General features: G+C 42.7%; 1 protein-coding gene across 1 annotated transcript; it reads left to right on the top strand.

Annotated features, from left to right (window-relative positions):
• The first annotated feature begins 2,411 nt into the window (after window positions 1-2,411).
• On the top strand, window positions 2,412-8,678 carry RPL26L1 (ribosomal protein L26 like 1). The gene is made up of 4 exons (XM_030572915.1): window positions 2,412-2,517; window positions 3,950-4,122; window positions 4,626-4,766; window positions 8,504-8,678. Exons 2-4 carry the CDS (start codon window positions 3,955-3,957, stop codon window positions 8,630-8,632), a joined length of 438 nt encoding a protein of 145 aa, XP_030428775.1. The 5' UTR covers window positions 2,412-2,517; window positions 3,950-3,954; the 3' UTR covers window positions 8,633-8,678.
• Window positions 8,679-11,381: the final 2,703 nt, after the last annotated feature.

The raw sequence follows: 11,381 nt of genomic DNA, 5'->3' as shown, positions 1-11,381 counted from the left end.
TTGACTTAGCAGCATTTACATTAAAAGAACATTGTCTTTTTGGATGTAATCACATAAACCTTCACTTCCATTTGCCTCTCATTCCACTAGCTTTGCAAGACCAAGTTTGATGAGGTTTTTCATTTGTAAATGTTTTGTTTATTTCAATGAGCTGTGTATAGTGAAATCATTGTAAGCATTCTGACGTGGGTGGAAAGTTGAAATAGTCGGGAGCCTCCTTGAATTTTAATTGACGCTGACTCACTACCAGGGCATAAAAAATAGATAGGGCTCAATCTTGGAGGTGCTCAGTCTCCTCAACTCCAGCTGACTTTAGTGGAAGTAGTGTTTGCTCAGCACAATGCAGGTTATGCTCAGAACCTTCCATTACTGGCCCTTTTCAATATGTATCTTGCTGTATGAAAGCACTTTCTCTTTCTTTAAATCCTTTGCAATACAGGGTTATAATGATTGATTGAACCACTGTATTAATTAAGCTATACAGTTTGTCAGTCTGAAGGGAAGAGGTGTTTAGATCAGGGGTAGGCAACCTATGGCACATGTGCCAAAGATGGCACGCAAGCTGATTTTCAGTGGCACTCATACTGCCCGGGTCCTGGCCACCAGTCTGGGGGGCTCTACATTTTAATTTAATTTTAAATGAAGCTTCTTAAACATTTTAAAAACCTTAATTACTTTACATACAACAATAGTTTAGTTATCTATTATAGAGTTATAGAAAGTGACTTTCTAAAAACATTAAAATGTATTACTGGCACGTGAAACCTTAAATTATAGTGAATAAATGAAGACTTGGCACATCACTTCTGAAAGGTTGCCGACCCCTGATGTAGACAATGATCATTGTCTTGTTTGAGTCACCACAATCCCTTTAACTTTCATATTGTTTATTAATATCTATACTTGTGTGACAGTTCAAAATACTGAGAAAGGATCAGGCTTTGCCAGCTTGCAGTTGACCTCAAATCTGGTTTTGAACTCAGGTTTCCAGAAGTGACAGTCCTGTGTATGAACTCACTATACTGCTAAAAAGAAAATTGAGAGTAGTACAGAAGCTGTTTTTATAACTCTGAATACTACAACCTACCAGTTTACAAGTGGCCCCATCAAGGTAGGGCAAAACAAAGTCATGCTTCTATAGTGCTTTTCATTTGAGGATTTCTTAGGGTATATCTACACAGCAGTCTGGAGCAAGCCTTCTAAGCCAGGTTGACACAGTTGGGGTAGTGGGGCTCATGCTAGTACTCTAAAAATAGTGTAGACAGCGCATTGAAGTTGAAACTCCAGCTGTGGCGCTGATACCCATCCCTCCCTTAGGTTTCAGAGCACAAGCTCCAGCACAAGTGGCCATTTCAAAGTGCTGTCTGTACTGTATACCTACTTTTAGAGCACTTGTGCAAGCCCTGCTAGCTAAAGTCTATTGAGCCAGGCTCAAGGGATTGTTCCAAATGGCTGTGCAAACAGTGCTTTGCAGATTTTAATAACCTGGCATTACCTCCCATCACTGTGACATTATTTGCCTCAGAATACATTCAACTGTAGCCAACCTAATATTAGCTTTACTGAAGACTGGCAGTTTAAGGGTGTCTGTTACAGCATGCAAGTAAGTTATTTTTATGGTGGTAATTATGGAGAATGTAAATTGTGATTTTTCTTAATATTCCCTGCCACCCATTTATTTTTTAAACTCACCAACCACCCCCAACCCCCTGCAAATCCTAGAGCAGCACTTCAAAGGATGCCCTCCCACTTTTGAGGCAAATGGCTTTTTACTTTGGGATGGGGGTGAGGAGGAAGTGGAAGTCACAGTTTTTCTCCATGCACCTAGATTTTTGGGCTTGAGCTGTAAATTTCTGTGACAGTGTTTGCAAGGATGCCCTATAGTTACAGCAGGGGTGGGCAAACTACGTCCTGCGGGCTGAGCCGTTTTAAGCCAGGCCCCGGGCTCAGCCCTGCTCGCCAGCATGGCCCCACTCTGGCTCCTACACGCTCCAATGGGAGCTGTAGGGGTGGTGCCTGTGGATGGTGCAGTATGCAGAGCCACGGGCTGCACCTCCACATAGGAGCTGGAGAAGGGACATGCTATAGGGGAAGAGGAATAGCTCAGTGGTTTGAGCATTGGCCTGCTCAACCCAGGGTTGTGAATTCAGTCCTTGAGAGGGCCATTTGGGGAACTGAGGAAAAAATGTGGGGGTTGGTCCTGCTTTGAGCAGGGGGTTGGACTAGATGACCTCCTGAGGTACCTTTCACCCCTATGATTCTATGACATCTATAACACAAGCATATAAGATTGATGAGATGCTAATACGTGGAATAGTTGATCTGTGATAGATTGAATGCTTTAAACAGCCCGTCTTCTGCAGGTGCCGTTTGGCTCGGCGAACACCTGGTGGCGCTGCTCACCTTCCCTCCCCAGGCTCATCCTTTGATTCTCGCGAGAACTTAGAGAGTTCGGAGGGCAGGCGGAAGCAGCATCCATTCCTCTTTCCTAGCGGCCATAGTGGAGCCAGCAGCGGGGTAAGGGAGGCGGTGGGGGGGGGGGTCGGTATAATCCGCCGCCATCCGTTCCATGGGGTCTCGATCCCGTGCCCAGGGTGTTGCGGGGACCTCGGGAGCCGTGCGGCCGACAGAGTAGTGCCTGTATGAGAGCCTGGCGAGGCAGGAGGGGGCTCCCGGTTGCAAAAGATGCCTGGGGCCTTTGTGGTGATGGGATTATGCCCAGTAGGGAATGGGAGGGTGGTCAGTAGGGGCCGTTCGGCTGGTGGAGGGAAAACACGGCGAGCAGCCTCTCTCCCCATTGCCCTGGGGGCGATCACCTACTGGGGGCCTAGCCTCTTTGCGGGAAATGCCTTAAGGCGGGGAGCCGAGATGAAAGGCCCCACGGAGTAGTCTGTTTCGCCGCTGTGAGACTGCACATCCCCCCGAGGTGTCGGCCGCGCGGGGAGAGATGCTGCCCCTATTTTGGGCTGATTCCAAGATTCTCTTACCTCTTGCTCCTATGTCATGTCTGGTGGAGTGTTTCCAAAAATGTGCACGTTGGAGAGTGTTTTGAATGGTACTCGTAGGCCCCAGATTCCCCTCACTGTTGTATGCCTCAGTTCTGTAACTGATTGTCCTTGATCTCTCCTTTCCTGTATTCTTTTTTCTGCTGATGAGCTTTTATGTTGTGGCCTGCTGTTCCTTCCTCTTGTTTAGCTCTCTCACCTCCCACTGAGCTTGGGCAGCACTAAGCCTCAGGGTCCAGTATCTTATTTGTAATTGGGTTGTTTCAAAGTCCTGTCTTGTATTCCTGAGCAACCCAAGCTCAGTGCAAATTGGAACATGCACATTTGAACACATAGGCAGGTAGAGGGCACATGTTTGCATCACAGAGGACTTAATTTACCTTTAAAACACTATGAGCTTCTATGTGAAGTTACTGATATTGTGGGTGTCACAAACATTTGCTAAAAGTCCAAGACATACCTGAATTACAGGATTGCTATATGCTCTAAACTTTCATTTTTCTTTTTAATAAAAGCATACAAAAAGATGCAATCCCTGGCTCTGCAAGCCCCCTCAAATATCTAGGTTATGGCCGCACTGGAAATAGAACTGTGCTGGTTACAACCACCAGGCTTAATTATGGTTATTACTAGTACAGTTTTCCTGACTGGTGTGCACAGTGAGTTTTGGGTCAGAAGAAGTGTTATAAAATAGTGCTATAGATTGTCAGGGTGATTGTTCACAGTATGGTTTTTCAGGAAGAACTGTCATCACACTGGTCAGGGAACATGCTATATAACCTTGTTGCAACCTAATGCAAGCTAGAGTCTTGTGGATGGAAACTAAAGTAAGTGCTTAAAGGACTTTGTTGAAATCTAGTTGGAACAGTGCCATATGCAGAATTTCACACCTAGTTTCTTTTTGCTATAAATGCTTCTGAGTTTCAATTTTTTGCTTTGTGCAGCCAAAATGAAGTTCAATCCTTTTGTGACCTCGGACCGCAGCAAGAACCGCAAGAGGCACTTCAATGCACCTTCTCACATTCGCAGGAAGATCATGTCTTCTCCCCTTTCCAAGGAGCTAAGGCAGAAATACAATGTCCGCTCTATGCCTATCCGAAAAGATGACGAAGTCCAGGTAGTCCTTGTTGTGAAATTTGAGCCTTGTGGACATCTAGTTTTTATATAGAATCAGGAGAGATGGACCAGGCAACTTTAAATAGCTGTTAGGGCTTTGGAGTTAATCTCATAGCAGGCTAGGCTATGGTGGGGGAGATGTCAAGGAAAAAAATGTGTGGAACACAGGTGTTTTGAGAGCCAGACTTGGTTACAGGCCTCAAACAGGACAAATACAGAAAAAGCAACTCCTTTAATAATTTAAACTTCAAGCAGTTTAGAGTTCACTGAATCTAGTTTACTGAAGGAGAAATACAGAACAGGGTGCGCTTCCTTTCCGTTATATTTTATATCTAGCTGAACATTATATTGTCCATAGTGAGATCCTATGAGATCTCACTGTAATGTCGCAAACAAGGGGTAAAGTGGGATTTCAGCCTGTGAAGATCTTATTGTTCTTATTTATGTCTGAGACTGAGTTTGTGAAACTTGAAAAAGTTAAATGTTCTGGGTTTTTTTGGTCAGGTTGTCCGGGGACATTATAAAGGCCAGCAAATCGGCAAGGTAGTCCAGGTATACAGAAAAAAATACGTTATCTACATTGAACGCGTACAGCGTGAGAAGGCCAACGGCACAACAGTCCATGTTGGAATCCATCCTAGCAAGGTATAATATGTGCATGAGAACTGAACTTTTTCCCAAAAGGAATTTCTGCTAGCTCTGGAAATAGGTGCAATTTGTAGAAGTAGAGTGCTATCCTAGCACACACAGTAGTTTGAGAAGCAGTAGCGGTGGCATAACTATACAGTGAGGAAATGTCCTAGTTGCAGCAGGGAAGTAGGAATCAGAATTCTGGGGTTGTTTCCTGCTGTGAATTGATTACCATGAAGAAATTATTGGCATCTGAACTGTAGGGTCTTGTGAAAGGCTAAAGCTTTTTGTAAAAATTTCCAAAAAGCTTGGTCATTTAAAAACAAAAGTACTGTTTCGTTTTAAAAATACTGTAAGTGCACATCCACATTGTAGTAACTGCCATGTTGGGGGACCCCTCCCTCCAACATATACACCAGTCCTGCAGCGGTGAAAATGTGATTGTCATCTATTGTGGATTGATCTGATCCATCCTTCAGCCTTGCCATATGACATTTCTGCCACTCTGATGGATGCATTAAAAATACCTAAATACACCTCCATAACTTAAAGGAGTTGCTGCCAGGAAGAATATTGTTGGTTGAATCTGGCTTCAGCCTAATATGGTTTAAGGTGGTTTGTATTCAGTGAAGATGAAGGAAATGCTTGTTTTGCTCATTGTAGATAGGCATTTAAGAATATATAGGGAACTAATGAAATAACAGCAAAGCTAGCTAGAAACCTAGTTTGAAGCCAATAAAACAAGACTTTTGTCTGGCCCACACTGACCAGGCAAGGGTAGTTTTGAGTGAACCCAGCTCTGGCAGGTTTCCTGAAACCTCTAACAAACTGTGCATGTGATAGGGGGGAACAGAATTATATCCAAAGAACACAGTTTTGTATCCAGATACTGGGTTTGAACTAATGGGTTCCACCACAAATCTACACACAGTGGAAATATGACCTCATCTATAATGCATCGTATCTACCATTCTATCCTAGATAGGTTCTTATAGCGCATTCATCATTATAGTAGCTGTGTGTCTTCTAGTAGTGCATTAAGCAAAATGACTAACATCTGTCATTCTTTCCCCCAGAGGAAGATGTTGATTTGTACTTAAGAGTGAAAAGTAATGAGTTTTCTAATGGTCCTTAGTTCCATTAGGAATTAATTCCAGTCTTGGGCCACCCCCAAGAAAGCAGTGTCTCCTAAGGAGGCTCTGTTTCCATAAGGAAATGACCAGCTGCAAATACAAAAGAGGAGAAAAAACAGTCTGGTTATGTAGTAAACTTCTAGGGCAGGGGTTCTCAAACTTCTTTGCACTGCGACCCCCTACTGACAACAGAAAATAATTTCTACGTAACCCCAAGAAGAGTAACTGAAGCCTGAGTCTGTCTGAGCCCTGCCGCCCCGGGCAGGGAGGACCAAAACCAAAGTCCAAGGGCATCATCCCCTGACTGGGGGGCCCGATACTTGAGCCCCATCACCCAGGACTGAAGCTGAAGCCTGAGCTGCAGCCAGTCTAATGCCAGCCTTGGTGACCCACAGTTTGAGAACCACTGTTCTAGGGAGATAACAGGAATTCTGCAGTTTTCTGCCTCTCACTGTAGCAGAAGAAATTCCTCCTTTTGTCCCATTGATGATGCATTTATTTCTTCAATGCTGGCAGGAGCAGAATGAATACTGGCTAGATTGTACAGCCCTACTGCAGATCTGTGTGGCTGTATTAGACCTACATCCTCTGAGTTGCATTTTTTTAAAGCAAATAGTATCAAAATATTGCTTGATGGGAGATACAGTAGATATCTCATTAACTCATTACTTTACAAATGTAGGGGTTTATGTGTCTGTTTTTTCTAGCCCTGCTTATTGGGCTTCTAGCCCTGCTTAATCCAATTATGTTACTTCCTTGCCAGCTGGAGAGAGAGAAAAGTAATAGGCTGCTGCAAGGGTCTGGAAACTCCAAAGGTGCCCATTGCAAACTCTTGTGTATATCACTGTCTTATTATGAAATAACGTCAGAAATCTGGAAACAAATTGGGCTTGGCAAGTAATCACTAACGTACCCATGTGTTAATAAGGTTTGATAACTGCCTTGCCAGACTGTAACCTTTTGACAGCAGCCATGCGTTTACAGCAGAGCGCACACAGCTTGGTGGCTCTTGCATTCCAAGAAAGGGGACCAGCAAAATTGTATTTGCAATGTTGTCTGCTGTTTGCATGACAAACTTTTCCCATTAGTATTATTTCCCAGATGCTTTTTATCCACTATGCAAACATGGGACTATTTTTGTTTCTGGAGAAGTGCTATTCTATAACTTGCTAACAGACTTAGAGCTGAACTTGGTTGGAAAGATATTTAACTGTAGGGCGTACAAGCAATACAGTTTGCTGATCTTGGGCTGGTTGTGCTATCTAGTGAATCTCTAAAAGAGAGAACTTTATTCAAGGCTGGAGCACAGGGAAATGCAGATTTATAATTACAAGAAAGCAATCTTTAATCAAAATGTTTGAGAATCTACCTATGATTATCCTGCCCAAGATGGTCCTCTTATTGAATGATTTATTTGAATAAACCCAGTATATGTATGAATGATATTTACCATCAGTTATTGCTACTTTTCTTTAACCTATTTTATTTTATAATCTTTGTCTTTTAAACTGGTCAACATATATTTGTTTATATTTTGAAAATATTTTGTATTGACTACATGGATTAGCCATGCTAAATGTTTTGTTGCTAAACCAATAGCATGGCCAACAGCAGCAGTGTTTTCCAAAATTATGGGGATACCTCATTATGTGCCCTGTAAAGAGGAAGGAGTTGTTATTGTGGACACCTTTGCTTAAGTTGCTTATTTTTGGTACTTATGCTAGTGAATGGTGAAGGAAGCTCTCTGAAGATATGATCATTACATGTAATCAGTTGCAGTTCTGCAAATACAGTGTCAGTTTACATAGTATAATGGCCACTAGCTCCAAATTCTATACATCCCAGCTTGATGCACGTTGTGAATTTGCATGTTTGGTTTTCATCAGATAACATTCCTTAAGACTTTGAGGAAAACTCTGCATAGTAGAGCAGATGCAATGAGGGAATAGCAGGGAAAGGGTTAAAAATATATAGTCTTTTTAGCTCTAAGCCACATACCTTGTATAGCCTCTGGTAATAATACAAGCAATAAACTTATCGTGTATCTCAGTGATAATTTCATTCTTTGACTGGCTGGCTTGCAATAACCTTCGCACCCAGAAAACCTCTACCTGTAGCTAAGACAAGTTTAAAAGTAAGATCTATAAATTAAATTTATTGCAGCACACTAGGGGTATCAATTCCCAAATACCTGAATATATGTCTATTTCAGTCCATTGTTATTTGCAGATATGTTGGATCCAGGATATTACCCCACCCACCTTGTCTAGTGTGGGTCCATGAATACATACAATTCTAGAGCTTGTTCCGTGTGCTGGCCTTTGTGATGCAGTTTTCCAATTCACAAGAAACTGGGCTCTGGAAAACTTGTAGGCTAGCAAGTGAAACAAGGAAATGAAAATTCAGTGTAAATGAAGAAATCAGATGGCCATCAGGAAAATCTTGGATTAATGCCCCTTGTTGCTTTCCACTGGTTCTCTCATGCTGTGTATTAAGAGGACCTGACCTGTCACTGGGGAGGCAGAGGTTTGACTGTGATACCCTCAAGGTGTTAGGATTGAACAGTTCTCTGCCAAAGTTTAGTATTACGGATTTTTACTATTTCTCCTTTTTCTCTAGGTGGTGATCACTAGGCTAAAACTGGACAAGGATCGCAAAAAGATCTTGGAACGCAAAGCAAAGTCTCGCCAGGTTGGCAAGGAGAAGGGCAAATACAAGGAAGAAACCATTGAAAAGATGCAAGAATAGAATGGTCTCCTGTGTGTCACCCATTAAAAGAACTGCTAAAATGAAACCTATTGTTGTGTGTTCTGTTTTTGGAAGCATTGGTACAGTCTGTCTGGATTGGGTTTGTCTTCATACCGCTTTCACATGTTAATATTGGATGCTCAGAAAAGTACTTCTACTAATTTAAAAGAGGCTTGTTTTCTTATCTGTTGGGCGCTTTAAATTGGTTAAAGCGAATTTAATATCTTCTCATCATGCATGCACATTGATTCTTGTATTCCTTTATGTAGTATAAGAGACGTGTATGCCTTTTTACAAAGCCAGTAAAGACAGACGCTATACCTAAGAGTTTACAGTCTAAGAAATCAAGAACAGTAGCAAGAGTTGATGCAGGAAAAGGTGGAGGGGCTGGAAGGACAACTGGGGAGAAAACACATGGTTAGAATGAATAGTGCATGTACTGGGTCTTTTCTCTTCTCCATCTCTATAAATAAAACTTTAAGACGTGTAAAACCATGAAGGAACATTAAGTTATTTGGTTTGAAGTACCACATACTTGGCAAAATAAGTAGAAATTGGCGTGTCTACAAAAATTTGGTTTCAAGGCAGATAAGTGCAATGCTTGCAACCACATTCTCTTGCACTAGCCAACTTTTGTCTTCAAATAAGTTAATGGGCTTGTCTGCATATTAGTTTTACACTGGCATATAGTGAAGTGGAAGTAGAAGACGACAGACAAAGGTATTGAAGTACCCTGTTGTGGTAGCTTTATTTTAGTTCTGTGCAGTTACTGAGTTGTGATGTGCCTTTAAATTATTACTGAAGTTTGAGAACAGGCTTCCTTCATTTTCAGCACTTTGTGAAATTATACCAGAGTTTATGTAAGTAAAACATAATTCCATGAGCTTTGACATGAATGTAATAGAAATGACCGAAAGCTGTTGCAGAAAAGGTGAAAACAGTTCACGTTTACTGGATAGCTAACTGGCACAGCGAATGACTTAATCATTGATAAGCTTGGACAAAAATTCAGCCCCTGCCTTGAAGATTTACCATCAAAAACATGGGAAGAAAATTATGATATGCAAACTAGATACAATCACCTTAGGTTTAAATAGGGACTGGGAATGCCTGAGCCATTACAAACATTGAATCTATCTCCCCTTGTAAGTATTCTCACACTTATCAAACTGTCTGTACTGGGCTATCTTGTTTATCACTTCTAAAGGTTTTTTTTTTTCTTCCTTACTTAACTGGCCTCTTAGAGTTGGTAGGGCAACTTCCACCTTTTCATGCTCTCTGTATGTGTATATATATCTCCTCAATATATGTTCCATTCCATGCATCCGAAGAAGTGGGCTGTAGCCCATGAAAGCTTATGCTTAAATAAATTGGTTAGTCTCTAAGGTGCCACAAGTACTCCTGTTCTTTTTGCGGATACAGACTAACACGGCTGCTACTCTGAAACATGGGAAGCAGTAAGAATCCAGAGGAAAGATTAATTTGGAATGTTTTAAATAATTTGTAGACTGCTGTTGCATAAATTGAGGCCTCATCATAGTCCCTTTCGGAATGTTTACACTGCACTTAAGACACCCATGGCTGGCCTGTGCAAGTTGACTGGACTTGTGTGGCTGTTTATTGCAGAGATAGATTAGCCTGGACTCTGACCTCCAACTTCACTGTCCTAGCATCTGGGCTTCAGCCCAAGCCGGAATATCTACAGCATAATTAAACAGCCCCTTAGCCTGAGCCCAAGTCAGTTGGCACAGGCAGTGTAGACATACCCTTGTAGACCTCTTTCCATGCTTACAAACACAGTGTATACTTTAGTTTATGTTCATGTGGGAATGGGTAAACTGAACTGACGTAGCCATGTTGGAGAACTGGGAAGAGTACTTCCACTATTTTAGCAAAATAGTCCATCTCTATCCTTTGATCTTTGAAACATAGTATTTATCTCAAAGTTTAGATGGAGAAAGTGAAATGCATAGGTAAAGTAACCTACCCAAGTCATCCAGGGAGGCAGAGCCAGGTCTATGAAGTGAATCCAAAGTTACTTGTTCTAATCACTGCTTTAGACCAAAGGGCCACTTTTCCACTGATATGTGATAGGATTATATTCACATTCTCCAAACATATAGTCCTATGTGTCCTATACCAACCAAGGCCCATCGATTTTGTTATGGTGGCAGATATGGCCCCTGCTACTGTAGGTGCTGTACAGAAGTATAGTCTGTCCTTACAATCTAAGATTTGAAATGGAGAATCCAAGTTGAAACCACTTATGGACAAAGCAATTGAACTTGCTACTCCTTGGAGCGCACAGCACCCTCAGAAGAGTTTCACTAGCTGTTCCATTTCTTGGCTTCTTGCTTTAAACTAAATTCTTGAGGGTACGGCTTGCCCTCCTCTACCGCCACAGCCGGCACGGGGGTCCCCTTTCTTGTTCAAGCCTAGAGTCTGTATGGGCTGCTTCGCACTGCCTGGCAGCGGGAATCTCTCTGCTTCCTGTAGCTGTGCAGTGAAGAATGAGCCGCAGGGGTGCGGCCTTCCAGCTTTTGGGTGGCTGGAGCCGACCCTGCTCTGCCCTCTCCCCGGGTGCTGGGGGTCGCTGAGAGCAATCGGGAAGCCGCCCACAGGAGCCCTAAACTGGACTCGCGCTGTGCTGCAGGGGACCTGAGCTCCTCCCCGCAGGTGGTGGCTGCGGGGCTACAGGCACCAGCTATTCCCAAGGGCGATGTCGGGAAACCTGGGAGTCCCGCTGGGC

The sequence above is a fragment of the Gopherus evgoodei genome, chromosome 8, assembly GCF_007399415.2.
Source record: "Gopherus evgoodei ecotype Sinaloan lineage chromosome 8, rGopEvg1_v1.p, whole genome shotgun sequence".
Classification (NCBI taxonomy): domain Eukaryota; kingdom Metazoa; phylum Chordata; order Testudines; family Testudinidae; genus Gopherus; species Gopherus evgoodei.
The sequence above is the reverse complement of the archived record's forward strand: the minus strand, read 5'-3'. Positions and strand labels throughout refer to the sequence as shown.

Excerpts from the sequence above, each read along its gene's own strand:
- RPL26L1 (XM_030572915.1), top strand. The coding sequence starts at position 3,955 with ATGAAGTTCAATCCTTTTGTGACCTCGGACCGCAGCAAGAACCGCAAG. Across the intron at positions 4,123-4,625 it reads GAAAAGATGACGAAGTCCAG|GTTGTCCGGGGACATTATAA; the intron begins GTAGTCCTTGTT and ends TTTTTTGGTCAG. Across the intron at positions 4,767-8,503 it reads TTGGAATCCATCCTAGCAAG|GTGGTGATCACTAGGCTAAA; the intron begins GTATAATATGTG and ends CTTTTTCTCTAG.